Source organism: Colias croceus, chromosome 4, assembly GCF_905220415.1.
Source record: "Colias croceus chromosome 4, ilColCroc2.1".
Lineage (NCBI taxonomy): Eukaryota > Metazoa > Arthropoda > Insecta > Lepidoptera > Pieridae > Colias > Colias croceus.
Genome location: NC_059540.1, coordinates 1,132,058 through 1,151,757, shown reverse-complemented (window position 1 = coordinate 1,151,757; position 19,700 = coordinate 1,132,058). Strand labels below are relative to the sequence as shown.

Below are 19,700 nucleotides of genomic sequence, written 5' to 3'. Positions count from 1 at the left end.
AAGGCACTTCTAAAAGAAATCTAGCTGAATGAATTGCAGTTTAAGCTTGACGTTATAAATGTAAATAAATTACAACCCTGAAAGGAAGAAGTCCAAATTGAACGCAGTGGAATTAAAACCCTTTAAAGGGTTAGTTTTAAAATAGATTTGAAACAAAACGGCCAGTGAATGGAATGGTAATGTCCGTTGAACAATGTTCGTTAATTAAGGTTGAATTGATACATTGGGAATTGCTGTTTCGTAAAGGTCGGTTCGCCGCATTGGAATCAGTATAAATTAGAAGTGTACACATACAGAGGCACAAAATGTAGCAGTTTTAATTACACAGCGTATGTTTATTTGAAAATTAATACACATTTTTTTTGTTTTGGTTCTAATACAGATTAACAAAAAATTACGATATCAGCATTGTCATAGAAGTATACAACGATAGGATACGAAGTGAATTTTGGAAAATCTTTGACCACAGTTTTATTTCTATTAAAAATATCTCCAATATTTCAAGAAGTTTTTTCCTAATCAAAACCATCACATCCATCTAGTATAAAAAATGCTAAATTATCATAATAGAGGCAGCATCTGGCCAATTTTTCTTCATGGTCTGCTAAATTTCTACCCTGTATAAAAAAAGTACCAGAATATCAGAACAGTGGTGGCAGTATACATGACATTGATCGCAGCAGTCGCCGGTGCACTGCGCCTCCTTGGTGAGGCGGCACGTGGATGGGTTGCAGGATTCTCGGGCATTGTAAGTGAATTATCGACAATCTCAAATGCAGTCTTATTTCGTTTTAAAAATAAGGAATTTCCTTTCAGTAAAATTTGCTATCTCCAGTATTCCACGTACTTTTCCTCCAAAATTCTCCGCCCTATATAAAAAAAGTACTAGGATATCAGGAATGTGGTGGCAGTATACCTGGCATCGATCGCAGCATTCGCCGGTCGCGCACTGCGCCTCCTTGTTGAGGTGGCACGTGAACGGGTCGCAGGATTCTCGGGCATTGTAAGTGAATTATCGACAATCTCAAAATTAAAAATAAAAGAATATTTCCTTTCAGTAAAATTTGCTATCTCCAGTATTTCAAGTTTTCCTCCAGGGCATACAAAACCTGTATGAAAAATGCGTCTGTGCCGAGCACACGTGTCAGAGGTGAAACTTCTTTGGCAATATTCAAAGATACCTCTCCACCCTGTGTAAAAAGTACTAGGATACCAGAACAATGGTGGCAGTATACCTGGCATCGATCGCAGCAGTCACCGGCCGCGCACTGCGCCTCCTTGGTGAGGCGGCACGTAAACGGGTCGCAGCACGGGTTCAGGTTCTGGCACTCGGCGATCGTGCCGCAGTCGCACTCCTCGCCCTCGTCGAGCCGGCCGTTGCCGCATTGACGGTGGACTACCAGCTGGTGGTAGTAGATGGTATAAGACAAAACACATATTGGAAAACTCACACATGTGTAAGGGCAACATTCAATGTTTAGATAATAGAAAACAACAAATAATATATATATACAGTCTTTTATATGCATACACATCTACATCCACTCAAACACACACACACACACACTCACTTACACATACGCAGACACAAACATACTCAATACACACACGCACATACACTAACTTATACCACACATAATCACTCGACTCCTTTCATGTTCATAAGTAACTTAAGATACCTATTAGTTAATTTCTTTTATATTATCTATGTCCCAATTTAAAAAAACAAATTCGTTGACTTAATTATTGTGATGACCACCTGAGATGTTTTTTTTTCATATTATATACATTATATGGGGAAGGAACTGTCATCTTTAATACAGGTTACCTTCTCGGTAACCTAGCAAAGATGCCAGTCTCGAACCGATGATTGATACATACCTATCACTAAACATAATATGTACAACACCTAATGTATTTAGCTCTAAGGGGCCTTAGACAAACGTACGTAACGCCATGGAATAGAAACTGCTAACGCTAATTATTGACATAAGCTCATGACATTTTGGTAATGGTTCGATCACACTACCAACGACGCAGACGACCACGACCAAAGTTCCAATCTTGCCGAAATTTGTTCAAAATCAATATTAAAATCTCCCGTCATTCTGGTACTCAGGAATAAAAAAATTCGAGGTCAATTAATAAAAAGAAATAGGGTTTTTTGCGATTTTCGCCGAGACGGTAAGTTTATCATACAATCACCTGAACCAAAATTGTATATAATCTAATTATCTATAAAAAAGGTTAAATACATTTTTTTCTAGGAGCCACCGTTTCTATGAAAAACCTGTTTGTTTATCCATTGATCTCAAAAATTTTTTTTTCCAAACACCAATACGACAGGAAATTCTTAAATTTCATTTTTAATTGTGTTTTGCACAATTTTATTTAATTGCGACTGGATGAAAATTTTGTTCGTGGTCGTCGTTGTCGTTGGTAGGGTGACCGAATCCTTATGCAAAACATCATACGCTTATGTCAATTTCTATCGATAGCGTATTCTATTCCTTGGCGTTTTGCCGTTTGGCTAAGGCCCAAGGTTAGGTTAAGTTTGATTGAATAAAACGAATTTGAATTTGAATATTAAAGGTAAAGGCTCTGTAGGTATATCTATATAGGTGGGTCCACGCAGCTTGGTCTACGTGTACGTAGTTCATCCGAGGATAATGCAAGCACACGCGCTTTCCTTGACCGAGCCACATTACTCGTCGCCGATAATTTTAGGTACCCAGCAGTTGATAATATGAAAATATCATTTATTTTGTAGCTTGTGCTTAGGCACACTAAGCGGGATTTAATATCAACAACAAAAATATTTCTAGAAGTGTAAACCCGTTCATTGAACTATTTGACGGTAACAAACACTAATAAAGATTTCTACAATTTTCTAGATATCCTATAAACTAAAACCGAACGTCTTTCTTGACAAACATTTTATCTCAAATAAACGAAACTCGAAACACAATCAATTATATTCAAGCTGTCATTTAGGCTAAGTTCATATGACCGCACGGAGCCGCGCGGAGCCGCGCGGAGCCGCGCGGTAAGAGCATTCACATGACGGCAAATGTATGCGCGGCAGTCTGGCATCAACATTGCTTAAGAATGGACGTGGAGGAGGCAATTTGCTTATGGATTTTATACCGAAGGCTGAGACGTCGCAGAAGAAGACAAAGACGATACTGGGTGCATCCCATTTTAAGTGAAAGACTTTCTTCAAGCCTGTACATTACTTTATATCCCGACCTGAGACTACATGAAGAAAAATTTTTTAACTACTTCAGGATGTCTGTTGCATCTTTTGATTTTTTATATGATTGTGTTGAGAACGATTTAAAACCCAGTGAAGATGCTATTAGATATTGCATATCACCAAAAGAAAAACTCATAGTAACATTACGGTAAGTTAATTCTTTATTACTTAAAAGAAACAACCACTAAACAAAAATCTTTAAAACGAGAAATCAAATAGATAATTTAAGAAATGAGACTTTCCAGCAAATTATATTTTAATTATTATTATTGAATAAATCCAGTTCTTGAGAATCTTCGTATGACCCGGGTGATGTTACTTGTGAAAAATTTGTGGGAGGTGAAGTGTAGGAACTAGTTGTATAACCATATTGTGATGAAGCTTCTCTATCAGAATACTGCATCGAGTCTCTATATTGAGGACTTCTGAATGAAGTTGAATAGTTTCTTGGCTGCTGTTGTGAATTATATGAAGTAGACGGGTAGTTAATGTCTCCAAATGACTGTGCTTCTGCGGATTGGTAGCGCTCTAATAAATTATACATTTCAATTTTCAACTTCAAGCGCCGGTTTTCGGAAACTTTTTTTATTTCCTTAACCAATGAAAGACAAAATAACTTATCTTCATCATCTTCTTCTTTTTTTTCTGTTACATTTTTATTACGAGCATCTATACTCCTTTCTAAAATATTTGCGAAATGCTCATCGGCTGGGTTCAGTTTATATTTCTTTCTGGGCAAATGTTCAATTGAAGATGATTTAACGTTGTTCGAATCAACATTTTCTGAAGTTTCCACTAAGTCAAGGCTATTATCAGTTACTTTTTTTTGGACAACTTGTTTAAGGAATCCTAATCTTTTAAAATATCCATATGAAGTTGTTGAAGCTCCAGAACCAGATTTCAAATTTTTATTTTTTTTAAATTCTTTAACGTAGGCATCTCTTAAATTTTTCCACTTTTTCTGCAAAAATGATCCTAAAACAACAAAAAAATATTTATGTTGCAGGTACTTAGCCAGTGGTTGTTCATTAGCAGAGCTGCAGTATGGTTATAAAATTGGCAAATCTACGTTATCAGCTATAATTCAGCAAGTGTGCCAAGTTTTATGGAGAAACTTAAGAGCTATGGTCATGAGCCCACCAACTACAGATATGTGGATAGAAATATCTAAACAATTTGCCAATAAAGCCCATTTTCCAAATTGTATTGGCGCTTTGGATGGCAAACATGTTCGTTTAATTCAGCCACCACACTCAGGATCAATGTATTACAATTACAAACACTTTTTCTCGTTAGTTTTAATGGCTTTGTGCGATTCTAACTATTGCTTTATATGGGTAGACATTGGAGCTTACGGAAAAGACAGTGACTCGGGTGTTTTTAAGGAAACGTCATTTTACAAAAAACTATCAGAAAATTTGTTAAACATTCCTGAGCCCAGATCTATCACCGATAATGAGAACAATGCATTTAAATTACCATACGTAATTGTAGCTGACGAAGCCTTCGGTATGACTAAAAATCTGATGAGACCATATGGAGGTAAAATGTTGTCAAAAGAAAAAAAAATATTTAACTACCGTCTTTCTTTAGCACGAAGGTATGTTGAATGCACATTTGGAATAATGTGTAACAAATGGCGAATTTTGCACCGGCCAATAGACGTCAAGATAGATTTTGCCAATGATATCGTCAAAGCCATTTGTGTTTTACATAACTTTGTTAGGACAAGAGATGGTATAAAATCCGAGGACATGAATTGTCCAGCGCCATTACCTGACATAAATCCCACTAACACTGGACGTCCAATTCATGAAGCAGATAATGTTCGAACTAAATTAACGAATTACTTTGTAAGTGAAGGTAAATTAGATTGGCAAGAAAAATATATATAACTCTTATATAATATTATACATACCGCACCTTTAAAGTAAAACCGTTACTAAACGAAAATTTTCATGAATTGAGTTATCAATGCCATCTATGTAAAATATACGTAAACTACAACATAAACTTGTCATTTTTGTAAAATATTGTATTTTACGCCATCTAGCGGTAAATTAAAGCGTTACCTACTAAACCGAGTTATGATCGGCTCGCGAAATACAATATTGTGTCTATATCAATAAGAAGGAACATGTTCGTAGAAGAGTCATAACGGAAGTTTAAAGTAACAGTGTTATTACCTATTTGGATAAACACGGCTGTATGTTACAGAAAAGGAAAAGTGTTTCAATTTATGGTAAAGTGTTACTGGTGTTACTATAATAATATAAATCAAAATAAATAATACTGTAAATGAAAAAAAATTACTTTCGTAAATCACGTGTCATAATGTAAACAGAGATCTATTGTTGTGGAGTGGACTGTATGAGATTTCATAACGGTTTTACTTTAAAGGTGCGTACGATTGTAACTTACCCAAGTTTTTCTTTTTTTCTTCAGAATCATTATTATTGCAGAAAATTAAAACTAATTCTTCCCAAGATCTTCTTTTTATTATTTTATTCGAATATTCCTTGGAGTTGATATTCCAGATAGCTTCTCTTTTTTCAATCTCGTCGATAAGCAAATCGATAGATATGTCGTCTTCGTCGGTGATCATATTTTCTGCAATCTATGCGACTATCCGTCTCAACACGCGCGGATCAACTGAACAGGTCGGTACAAGTTTGTAGAACTTGAAACGCGCGGTGCCGCGCGGTTTCTCGCGGTTCAAGAACCAGCGCGCGGGTCGGAGCGCGACGCGCGGTACCGCGCGGTACCGCGCGGTGATGTAAACAATACTAGCTGTTTACTTCGATCTTGTACCGCGCGGTCGAAAGATCCGCGCGGCTCCGCGCGGTCATATGAACTTAGCCTTAATAAATAAATAAACACCGATCTAGTCGAGTGTCAGACTTCGCTTCTTTCAGGCCGCAACCACTGCTCGACAATTAATTTGAATTGAGGGAAACTTGAAAATGGGAGCTGTTATTCATCAGCAATCTATTAACGTTGAAATTGCAAGAAAGGATCGACTTTATTGAAAATATATTTCAGAATACTGGCCACTTTTGGGATGCGCAAATGGCTCACATTAATCAATAGAGATTGGAAGGGTTTTTAACGAATTCTAGCTAAGCGAATGAAAGTTTCAGTTTCAGTTTGGCTTCTACGATGTTTTGTACCAGTTAATGGAAGAGATATTTTATATGAAATATATCCCGATCCTCATCTATGGTGAAAGCCACGTTAAGGGTGTCCAATCTCCCATACGCTGCCTTATATCATAAATAAAACATGTAAAATGAATATGTATCAACCATTTGCTATGCACATATTTGAAGGCAGCGAACCAACGCGAAATGTTGGATCACTTTTCTAATTTCCGTGTAGGATTTGGTATATCATACGTAAGCCGGCTGTTTTAAACTCTAATGAGCTAATTTCGAATTTAACAGAACGATTTCGGTTCTCAGCCGCTTTCTACTAATGAGCTTTCGTTAAAGATTAATCCCATTAAAATTTAACTACCGCTTTCGGGCCATTCTTTGTTCTAAAAATAGTCTCATCATGCAAATCGCCCTTCGACTGACGTTAAAACGAGATGTTTATCTTTGGCCTTTTCGTTAATGAACTGTTTGAAAAACAGTGGAATTGTTAAACGAGATCGATGGGGGAAATAATCGGGTTGTTTTACTGCTTCATTTATACGAAAATCCTTTATTAGTACGAAATAAATAAGTGCTTGAAATCTTTGTTTATTTATCTTGTATCTTTTAAAACTACTGTTACAATTTCAACAAATTGGAATACATGAAAAGAAAATGTATCTAATATGAACCTCATCAGGGTAGGTAGTTGTTTAACACGAATAAAGAGTATTTAAGTGTATGCCGAACATAAAAAAATTGATAAAAATCTTATACAACATGATTCTATTTGATATCTTGGCTCGTTTCTAGAACACAATAAAAAACTTATGCTCTAGCACATTTCGATTTCGTCGAGTCCTAAAGTTTATCGCATTCAATGCGAACCACATCAAACAAACGAAAAACAAGAAAATATATTCCATTTGCATCGGAAAATATATCGAGCAAAAAAATAAACGCGATGACACAACATTCTAGTTGGAAGTTCAAGTGGCGACTACAATAGAAGGAAATAAAACTCAGTCACAATCATCCGCCGATAAATATGTAAACGTGGAGGATCGAAGCGGAGTGGTGGCCCGCATTATCATTCCGTAATATGTAAATTTATTCCAATAAACTCTGGGCCGACGCTCGTGTTATTATATATTCGCAAACGAAGAGATAATTCTGAACGCGGGCAGCCGGCATTACCATAACTTTTATTGAAGGAGAGCCTTGTAAGAGACTGCCGACAAACAATGCGGCCGTCCTGATTAATTTTCTACGTACAAATTTTGCATTGAAATTAACTGCCGCGTTAATGTTGGAGGGCGAAAGAGTTGGGAAGTCCCGGAGTTCCCAGTTGAAGGTGTTTAGAGTTTTGGGCAATTGTTAATGAGTCTAATGTCAAATGTAATCGAGATGGGTTCCAGTTTCAGGTGTTGCCTCTTAAACTGTACACAATTAGCAAGGATGTTCAGTGTGAACTACAGAAATAATGAATTTTAAGTATAGAAATATAAAATAGAGATAAATGGAATTTGTGTTGAAATATTCGTAGCTGAATTTTACACAAATACCACTTAATATAAAGTTATGGGTGAAAAAAAATACCACTTAATATAAAGTTATGGGTGAAAAATAATAATTTGTAATCTAACTTACGGGGTTATCCTAATTTCCAATTTTATGAAACATTGTATATTAAACTATAGCACACTATTGTTCAAGTTAAACCTCTAATTTCCCTAAATCATTTGACCCAAGAGCCTACAGTGAGAAAATTTTACAGTAATTTAGGTTTATACACAAAAGCATTAATATATTTAGCCGCCAACACACCAAATCCTTATAAATAACTACTAACTTTCAAGTCTCTTTTCATACCTCATTAGGTTTATTCAGCAGACACAGCCCTTGTCCAATCCTGAGCTCATTAATATAGTCATTTTTCGAACAATCGCTGAATTTGTACGGTTGTACATTCTCCAGGCCAACTATCGACTGCGCCATGATGCAGCCGTGCCAGTCGCGGCAGAAGCACTGTTCACGGCCGTCGTCGTGGCCCATACCTGGGAAAAAGTTCGTATATTAAAATGTTTGTAAGTATGTTGACTGGCCGGTTGGCTTGGTTGGTAGTGACCCTGTCTTCCAAGCCACTGGTCGTAGGTTCGATTCCCACCCGGGGCAAATACGTAAAAACTTATACGTAAAAACTACTGAACCGATTACAATGAAATTTGGTATGTAGGTAGCTGATGACCCAGAATAAGACAGGCTACTTTTATCCCGAAAATCCTACAGGAAAAGCTATGCGGGTTTTTCTTTGAAAACACGAACGAAGCCTCGGGTAAAAATCTAGTACGTTTTACCTTTCCGTTATATGAAGATCTGGCTTTAATTTTATACTATGGTTACTTATTTATGCTATTTTTAATTTTTTATTGATTATTATCGATGCTCTTATCTTTATTCCTTATTGGAATTGGTGAATCGAGTGGATATTGGGTAAAAGAAGTAATTAACGTTGCATTTTATGACGATAAAATGGAAAAAGCTGAATAGGTTGAAAATCCCGATGATTATTGCAAGTAATATTTAATTGGAGATGTTCGACCAAATATTCTATATTTAACTATAGAATGAGTAATCTGGATTTTATTTTATTTATTTATTTTAAATACTTTATTGTACTTGCAAAAAGAAAACTTATGATAAAAGAAGACACAGTACAGAAGGCGGCCTTAATACGGCATACTAATTAAACTTTACGCTCCTTTCGTTAAAAATAAGATGAGTTGATATGTTTGTATAAATGCTAGCGTGCAATTAAATTAAAATTTAATCTAAGCTTTTTTTCATTATATATTAGTAGTCCATAAATATAAGTTAAGGCATGGCACGTACATTAGCTTTATAGTAATATGAGCATATCTCTGATTTATTTTTTGATTTAATGATTTTGATGATGATTAAATTAAATTTATTAAGACAAAAACAATTATAGAGGTTTAAAAATGCCTTATTTTGTGCTTTCTATTCATTTTCATAGATTTTTTTCCGAACAAAGTTTATAAAAAAATATTTTTTCCAGGTTATCGATTTAAATGAGAAATTAGACGCGGCTTACTCTCATTGTGTGTTATCTAGGTGTATCATGAAGAAAAGTTAAACAAGTAAATGGAAAACCTGAAGCCAGCACGAGTATTATAATCTGTGGCTTTAATCATTTTTCTAGGAGAGCTTCAATAAGCTCGAAAATCTTTAATCAAGATCATCCTTTCATCTCAGTTCAATACAACGGTAATAAACACGAAATTCTGTATTCACAACGGTTTTATTACAAAACTAGCTTTCCACCCGCGGCATCGCCCGCGCAGTCAAAGAAAAACCCGCATAGTCCCCGTTCCCGTGGGATTTCCGGGATAAAACCTATCCTATGTCCTTTCTCGGGTATCGAAATATCTCTATACCAAATTTCATGCAAATTGGTTCAGTAGTTAAGGCGTGATTGAGTAATAGACAGACAGACAGAGTTACATTCGCATTTATAATATTATTAGTATGGATGGAACATCAATATCGAAATCTAATTTAGATATTGCTTTGTCAATTTAATGCCAGATTTAAATCAGATTATCAGTTTATCAGATCCATTATTTACTTTTGGTAATTTGGAAACTATTTGACTGGCTCGCGGTTTAATATTCTTCGCGGTATTAATGTACTACAATACAATTTATTGACTTTGTTTTTGCGGTAATCATTGTTTGGTATAATATTAACATTAATCACAATCAGTGAATTCGATCAGAGCAATGTACATATTCATGAGATGTATATTTTTATTTGTGACTAAAAATGACGAGATAAATTGTCTGCTCAGATCTGACCATAATTTTATAAAATTATTATGAAAAACTGAGAAAGTAGAAAAACCAGGATAAAATAACAGTTAAAAAGACGACTTCAAGGATGAGATACCACCATCATTGCCTTGATATTTAGTTTTATAGCATTCAAAAATAAATGGAAAATTGTAAGAATTCAAAAAATCTATCACGAGGCCGGTTTCCACCAGCATTATTTTGACAAACATAAATGCTGTGAATTAATTAATTAATTCTTTCATTTAATTACCGATATTATGTCCAATCATGTGCGCCATAGTAGCAGCGAGGATGTGAGGTTCGTACGTATTGTAGTCCACTGAGATACCAACTGACTTGGGCGTGCACATCGTATCCGGGACTGATATACCCGACTCGCCGCCCGGGAACATTTGGCCTCTGAAAAGGGATCACGATTTAGAATATTTTACTAAATACTCATTTAAATTAATATGTATATTCTGTAGCTTAGGTTGTGTAGATTTCCTTATGTGAAAGCAATTTTTATCAAGTTTAATTTCGAAAGAAAAAAAAAGACTTCTTTCTCGTGGGAAGGTCTAAACTAGAATGGTTTAAAAGTGGTCCCACCTTAAAAGTGTTTCCAGCTTTTATGCAATATGAACCATATGCTGTTGATTGTGATTTTTAAATTCTCTGTAATAAATTCTTGAAGTTCCATAGTACAAAAATTCAGAATTAAATTATTTATCAGGATAATAAAAATATTAAGCTTGGAATAGTTGGAATATCATGATGAAAATACCATCAAAGAGATCTTTAATAAATAAATTTAAAATATTAAGAGCTTTTGTTAAATTCATGAGGAAATTTCCTGTAAAAAAAATATTTGGTACAAAAGATAAGGTTTGCAAGAGAACGATGATTGACATATTTGTGACGCGTTGTATTCACAAAGGTAACGATAAAAAATTCAATAACATTGCCTTTCCACAAACATCAACGTTTTTAAAATATACACTTGTTTTGCCCTTTGTAAGCACTTAACCCTAATCCAACCTCAGCTATTCTGTCTACAAAAACTGACACATTTAGGTTGCGTCGACCGCACAATAGTTACAAAAAATAGGTTTCCTAAAACAACTGACAGATTGTGAGTGACGTTATGTACGGGAGTGCTCAGCTATTCATAGGGTAGAGTATATTGCGTATCTTTTTCATGTTATCATATTGTATACATGACATCTCAGCGAGATCGTGTGCTCGAGTGATTTAATATAAAATGTATGCCTCGCTCAGATTGAATTGGAGACGAGAGATATCTAACGAAGCTTTCAGATTTTACGCCTACGTTTTATTCGAGAGAGGCTCATGAACCCTCTTGTGGTACTTTCATAAATAACATTTAATTAATTGCAGCCCACGTTGTTTACGAGCTCGCAGAGATAAAAATATGTAACGAAATGTTTTAACTTGATTTTTCTGGACGTTTCTGGAAGCGTGAACACAAAGTGTCACATTCACAATGTTAGTCATATTTTCACGCTCGGTCATGTTTGCTTTGTTATGTGTCCATATGTCACCTGTAACCGACAATACCAGGGCACGGATGTTATCGCCCTGGCTTTATTTTTATGTTTCGTGTTTTGCTTATAAAAAAGAATTGTATTTCAGAAATAAATTGTCAATTTTATAAACATGATGTGGTATGTTATTTCCTAAATCAAATCTAAAACGATATTTTCTAAAGATTTATTTTTTTTCTATCGCCCAGGACACTTACGCGCGCGTGCCTACTGGACGAAGGAGACGGGAATCAAAATAACAAACAGAAACAGCAGGGAATAAATCACGGAGCACCGTTCGGACGAATGTTCGCCACCGAACGCCTCGCCGTCTGAGCGCTGACAGGTTAATTTATGACGGGACATCCGTCCATGGCCGATAGTATTGTGAGATTGTTAAAATCTATGCTCCTTTTGCGCTGTTGCTTGTCTATGGGCGGTTCGAGTGAAAAATGGCGGCGCTTTTTAGCTCTCGTCGCGTCGTTAAGGCTTGTTAAAAGTTAGGATTCCTGTGTGCTCATATCTCTATGGTACATTCGTACGTATTCGTAGATATATATGCATCTTGTAGTTTGCATTTTCATCCATTTGACGTAGAATATCATGAAATACATTATGATAATAAATTATAGTCCAAGATGAATGATGATTTGTTATCATAAAAAAATCAACAATGGACTGTATATCTCTGTACTTACCTTAAAATGTTGTTCTATTATCATTACTTCTGTAGGCTGCAAGTTATTACTGTTTCTTTTTAAACAACGAAATATTAATTTATTTCATAACAAGAAAATAATAATAGTAAATAAAAAAGTTTACAGCGTTTCAATTTTCAATTATATAACAAACTGTCGGGCACAATAAAACCGTAGCCAGCGATCGCAATCATCTCGACCGCACAATGGTGAAATTTTAAATCTATTAAATCGTACCATTGTAAAAAGTTTTTTAAGTTATAGCAAAATGTAAGTAGGAATAAATTCAGCGTGTTCGCGTTTGAGAAGCACTCAGCCGAACGTGGAGTGGAGTTGGGAACTGAGAAATCGTTGCATACGGAATTTTGGAATATAGTTATGACCTGTGTGCTCTTAATATAACTTTATTATTCGTTATACTTAAGCGCTGTATATTCGGGTGTGGTGTAGCATTGAAGTGGAAACGCTAAAGGAGGAATGATGAGGCTTATTTCGTCGTAAGCGAGGCGGGGAAAGCATTAAATTTATTGCTCTTTAATATATTTCGTGTTCTGGAGTTAGCTCAAATAGTCAAGCGGGATTCATACTTTTCAAAAGTTAAGTTACTATAAGATCTGCTTACACTAAACGTTTTATTGAAATAACTGCAACGTAAAATAGTGTATGTAGAGCATTGGACTCGTACCATCAAATATTAAAAAAAAAGTTATACTATTACTTAGAATCAAGGGGTTTTCATGTTCCCTTTTAGCATGCATTAATTTCATTGTGGAAAGACAAAGCTATAACGCCATGTCTTTCTCATACTGGAATTAGTACTTTGCTCAAACTTAAATATTTATTTAATTAGAATTCTTCTAGAAGCACTATAGAATCGTCATCACAAACTAGCATCGCTACCACCACCGGTTTTAAGACGTCATGTTAACCTTCCACATATGAAAGGTATCATAAAAAGCTGTAAGTAAATCCAATACATAATACTCACGACAACAGTTGCGTAGTGTCCTTCTCGATCTTATACAACTTCCTAGCGGTATAGTCACTGAACTTTTGTATCGCGCGTGTGATGTCATACTTCCTGTCCAGGTCCGCCTGGTCCGCGCTCTGCCACGACTCGATGTACACCACAGACACGCGGGTGTTTAGCGTGCGAAAGTACTGGGAAATAATGGTATTTATTAATAGATGAGTCGAGCACACGTGTCAGAAGTGAAACTTCTGTAGCAAGATAACAACACCGTCGCTTTATTCCATGACGTTACGCACCTTGACGCGACTTTAAAATTTTGCTCTCAACGCGCCAAGAAAGTTTTAAGAAGAAGCCACTCCTAAAATAGTAGAGCATTCTTCACTTTAATTTTTGGTGAAATATTTATATTGCTTAAATAAATTTTAGCAATTTAATTTGAATAATAATTTTATCATACAATTTAAATCTGTGTTAAATCTGAAATAGCATATCAATGGATTTAGCAGACTTTATCGCTCTAAAGCGCCCCTATTCTAATGGCGCTGGTATTCCTGGATCTAAAGTTTCAACGATAACGTAACCACTTCACATTTTAAGTAGATAATGTACGGAGTTTCTTGACTCAGTCGTTAGTGTACAGCCAGCAGAGATGTTGTTATGAGTTCCATGCCATGATTTACCATAAAAGTTCTAGACATTAGCCAAAAATGTTGCTTCTTCCCATAAACTTTCTGAAAAACACGCTAATGAAAGAACCATTCATCTCCCGAAAACTACTTACATGAAAATGTAGGGCTAAAAGCGCACAATCATTAAAATGTTTCATAACGATAATTAAGTTAAGCAATACATCAATCTTCTCTTGATACATTCAGAGCACTGGCGCAGCAGTGTATTAAAAACGGCACAATGCTTCGCGGCACATATTTTTTGCTGACTGTACGAGGGCAAAGTTTAATACACCCGTATTCATACATCGCATACGGTTTGAAGGAGGTCTCGTATTTGCGCCTTTTATACCGCTCTGAATAAAGCGAAATTTGCCCTCGAATGACGATTTAAATACGGCCAATTACACGATTACGGGTAATTCGGATCGCGTTAATCGCACGTGAGTCGTGACCCTTATTTATATTTTCCTTTTAAACGTGCGCGATAAAAGAGCTGCGCGGATAAAATAACATAATTTTTAGGTTAAAATATTTATATTTCTCTCGTACGCTTGATGGAGATTTAGTCTACTTTTCTTTTTCGAAATAAATTTCAGACGTTGAGTAAGCGGAGCGTTTTTTAAAACTTGAATTTCTTTAAAATAACTAGCACTTATACTTCAAATCATCGTTTACTGTAACTAAAATAAGATGGTGGAAATACACGCTTTACTTAGGAGTAGTAAATTACTTTCTTTATTAATTTGTAAGAGCTAGGTATAGCTTACGAATTTTAAATGCATGTTTCGTAAGGTTTAAATCATATAAATGGGTTCGAATTAGTCTTAAGTATTTCTTATTCCATCGCATCTCAATCAAATTAACGGAACTACTTACGGAAAAAGTTAATACCACAAATAAGAAGGCAATGGGCCTATAAATGACTACATTATGACACATATCAGTGTTTGTGAAAGCAGTTTTAACAGAACCATAATAGCAGAATTAAATACCCTTGTGGGAGAGATAAATAAATGTTTTTATTTTTATTTTATTTATTTAATTAAATTTATTTGTAGTTACAACATTACTTACCAGATCAGCAATATTAGCAACTTGTATCGCGTCGTGTACGACCTCTGCCCTTGTACTGCCGTTCCTCTTATCGAACATGTACTTGTCGATCACCAGAGCTGTTTCTATGTACTTGGTGGTCTCCCGGACGTCCCGCCGCTCACGCATCCGAAGCCCGCCGCCGTACCACTCTTGCCAGGAGAGAATGTCTGCGTGCCTGAGGGTAAGAAAGGCTGGTCAGGTGGTATACCATTTGGCAGGATTATAGATACCACTCCTGCAGAATGTCTGTGTACCTGTGGGTGGGTAAGTCGTGTTAGGTGCTATACTATTTGGCAGGATTATAGGTAGGTACCACTCCTGCCAGGATAGGATGTCTGCGTGCTTGTGGGTGAGAAAGACTGGTCAGGTGGTATACTATTTGGCAGAATTATAGCTTGATTAGATGTTTGGTTTGTATTGTCAGTGAGTTTAGAAATTTCTGACAACGAAGCCAGACTCGATAATTTGTAGATTGTAAGTTACGAGACGTTAATTAATTTTATTGTGTTTTGAAACAATAGACATTTTAATACAGCTAAGTTAATTTTCCTATAACAAAGTTCAAGATCAGAATATCTTTTCGATACAGCTTAGTCAACTTTGTGCCGTTTTCTCAAAATAAATTCAATGAATAAGTATGTGATTTAAAAAGTTTCCACCAATTTCTTTCTTTGAACGTCGCAAAAACGAACTAAATAATTTCTTCCTCGATTCCCTTGAATAATAACGGCCCGGCCACGAGGCTCCGTATTTTTAAACGAATTCATCCGATAACCCACTTGCGATTAACAGTTTTGTTATCTCCCTAACTCTTGGGACCATCGACTTATCTTGGCCACGTCGAGTACCTCATTAACGAAATGGTCATACTGGAGATTCAAAGGCTCCCAATGTACTTCTAATTTCGATATGATTCTAGAAAAATTCGTTAAATCAACGCTTTTGTGTCACGAGCTCCCGGCATTTGGACCTACTTAAGCTATCGACGCAAATATCCAATCACGGAAGTTGATTTATTTTCTCTCTGAATTGCGCGATATTTTCCGTATATTTTATGGAGGGCTAAAAATGGATTGAGTGGGAATGTTTAATTATTTATTGGGTCTTCCGGACTCATTTATTGGTATCATTTACATTTGGAATAAGGGGTAGGCTTTAGAGACATTTATATGACGTATTGTATTCATATTCGTGATGATATGCTTGTTTCATTTTCTGAATCAATCAATGGTTTATGCCTACCATATAATTATGAGTTAGTTTAGAATTAAGACTGGTAAAGTAATATTTTCATTCCCGAGATATGAGATCCTATATTATTTTATTGAATTCAAGCGTTTTAAAGTAAAAATTATACTTTTTCGAATCTACATAAAATCAGATGCAAGGAAAAAACTAAAGTGAAGTTATTGCTTAAAAATTATTAAAATAACCAACTGCTAGCACCAAGCCGTAGTTGGCATGAGCGTTTGCTAAAATTTCTATACGAACTGAATTCATTAGTTACTCGGAGTGTAGTCGCATGAAAAAAATGAGTTTCCAAACTTTTCCCCTGCATTATTCAACATCCAACCGGACCGTGATAATTTATAATGGAATTCTTTGACAGTTTAAGGGGTGATGTAATTTATTTAGCGATTTCAAATTTTCGAAATCGTGTATAGCGGAATGAAGATTAGATGATATCGTTGGAATTTGGTGAAATTAGGGATCTTAATTTGATGGTAAACAAAAGAGTATGAATATAAATTTATAAAGAATAGAAAAAATTCGATCACGAGGCGGGACTTGAACCCGCATCCTTCGCGCCATTCCGGGGCGGATGCCTAACCAACTCAGCCACTCGTGACCCGCCTGAGCAATCGAATTTATTCTATCCTTTCAGTTTTATGTGTCTTAAGGGACACACCGCGCGCCATCTATTGAGATGATTTAACAACCATTTCAACCAATATGAAGCACTTTTCAGTGAATACAATATTGTAACGATGGAACACGACCTTTCTTGAATTTATATTTTTTTGGTTTTTATGGCATTCAAATGCTTTATAAATATAAATTTATAAAGAATAGAAAAAATTCGATCACGAGGCGGGACTTGAACCCGCATCCTTCGCGCCATTCCGGGGCGGATGCCTAACCAACTCAGCCACTCGTGACCCGCCTGAGCAATCGAATTTATTCTATCCTTTCAGTTTTATGTGTCTTAAGGGACACACCGCGCGCCATCTATTGAGATGATTTAACAAAAAGAAAAATTTTTTTCTATTCTTTATAAATTTATATTTATAAAGCATTTGAATGCCATAAAAACCAAAAAATATAAATTCAAGAAAGGTCGTGTTCCATCGTTACAATATTGTATTCACTGAAAAGTGCTTCATATTGGTTGAAATGGTTGTTAAATCATCTCAATAGATGGCGCGCGGTGTGTCCCTTAAGACACATAAAACTGAAAGGATAGAATAAATTCGATTGCTCAGGCGGGTCACGAGTGGCTGAGTTGGTTAGGCATCCGCCCCGGAATGGCGCGAAGGATGCGGGTTCAAGTCCCGCCTCGTGATCGAATTTTTTCTATTCTTTATAAATTTATATTTATAAAGCATTTGAATGCCATAAAAACCAAAAAATATAAATTCAAGAAAGGTCGTGTTCCATCGTTACAATATTGTATTCACTGAAAAGTGCTTCATATTGGTTGAAATGGTTGTTAAATCATCTCAATAGATGGCGCGCGGTGTGTCCCTTAAGACACATAAAACTGAAAGGATAGAATAAATTCGATTGCTCAGGCGGGTCACGAGTGGCTGAGTTGGTTAGGCATCCGCCCCGGAATGGCGCGAAGGATGCGGGTTCAAGTCCCGCCTCGTGATCGAATTTTTTCTATTCTTTATAAATTTATATTTATAAAGCATTTGAATGCCATAAAAACCAAAAAATATAAATTCAAAAAAGAGTATGAAATGATTGGAAGTGGAATTTCAAAAATGTATAAAAATTGATAAATTAAACCGTTCCTAATATTGCACTCACAATAACAACGTGTTTCCTGAAAGTAATGGAAAATACAGGACAAAATGATACGGAAATCTAATCTTTGACTATACTAAGTGTTTATAAAGATAACATTAACATAATCCTTATAGGCAAGGGTAGATTGTTGTGACTCCGATACCAATAATGCCATAAGATGAATTATTATTAGTACTATGTGAGCTTTTGTTCGCATCTTATCTATACTAATATTATAAAGAGGAAAGGTTTGTAAGTATGTATGTATGTATGGTTTCCTCGCATAAACTACTGCACCGATTTTGATGAAATTTGGCACAGACAATCTTTAGACCCTGAGAAAGAACATAGGCTACCTTTTATTGCAAAATATTTACCTCGGGCGAAGCCGGGGTGGACCGCTAGTTTTCTAATAAGATTGCTACACGTTACGGCTTGCCTTAAATTGCTAGCCCATTTTGCAAAAGACCTTACAGTACAATTTCAAGTGAGTGAAAATCTTAGAGTCGTTATATATAGTTCTTAATGACCATAATGAGTGTTCCAGTTTGGTAGACGCCCTAAATTGTTAGGAAGTACCTTGTGTAGTATGCAAGTTGAAACATATAACGTTATATGGTTTCATTTGTAAGTCAAGCTTATAAAGGAGAAGGAAAGAAAATTAAGAAACTTCTAGTTATAATTTTTAACACATATTAGTAGTCATACAGTTTTTTTTTAATTTGTAATCCTAAAATAAAAATGTATGAAATCTCTTATGGAGATGACGGTTATAGTTGTTAACGCAAGAGCTGACAGCACATATCTATTATGTTCATTACATGTACATAATAGATATGTGTTATGTTTGGACATATACATTATGCATACGTATTGCCAATGCTTTCTGGGGTGAAAGTGGAAATGCTAGTTTGAGTGCACTCTGATCTCTCACAGGATGATTAAACTTCCACACTAGTAAATATTCTATTAATCCTAGCTCAAGATAGCAACTGACAATAGCATTATGAGAACAATGTATCAAATTGCTTAACAGCCTCTTCACAGCCCTCAGCCAAAAAAGCCAATATCGCCAAGATCACGTCACTCCAAACATCACGTACGAATGGTGTGAGCGAACAAAACGCACATCTCATATCAGCTACTACAGGGCAGTAACTAGCGGGTGGGATAACGAGCACAATTTCATATGACGCAGTGAAGTAGGTCGCCGCAACGTTCATTCCGCGTGACAGGCGTCACGGACACGTTGGCCCGAGAGGCTAACCTATAGGAACGTATAGTTTACGTTACTGTATTTTTTTAGCGGCACGATTTAACCCGCTTGGGGATAAATTAAAAATATACTTCCTTACGCTGGAGTTCTTGGGAAATACATCTGCTAATATTAATACATAGGTACTCACCACCGTTATTTTATTTAAAGCATGCAATATTACTTAAAATGATTATTTTGCGAAGAC

General features: G+C 35.8%; 1 protein-coding gene across 5 annotated transcripts in view; it reads right to left on the bottom strand.

Moving 5' to 3' along the window:
* The window catches only part of LOC123691048 (disintegrin and metalloproteinase domain-containing protein 33), a 403,256-nt gene that overhangs the window by 21,023 nt on the left and 362,533 nt on the right, over positions 1 to 19,700 (bottom strand). For all 5 annotated transcript variants that reach the window (XM_045635246.1, XM_045635247.1, XM_045635248.1 and 2 more), the window contains 5 exons: positions 15,205 to 15,400; positions 13,475 to 13,647; positions 10,516 to 10,664; positions 8,263 to 8,447; positions 1,236 to 1,403 (listed from right to left, as the gene is read on the bottom strand). In XM_045635246.1, the coding sequence (XP_045491202.1) occupies positions 1,236 to 1,403; positions 8,263 to 8,447; positions 10,516 to 10,664; positions 13,475 to 13,647; positions 15,205 to 15,400 (871 nt within the window). The remainder of the gene's footprint in view (positions 1 to 1,235; positions 1,404 to 8,262; positions 8,448 to 10,515; positions 10,665 to 13,474; positions 13,648 to 15,204; positions 15,401 to 19,700) is intronic.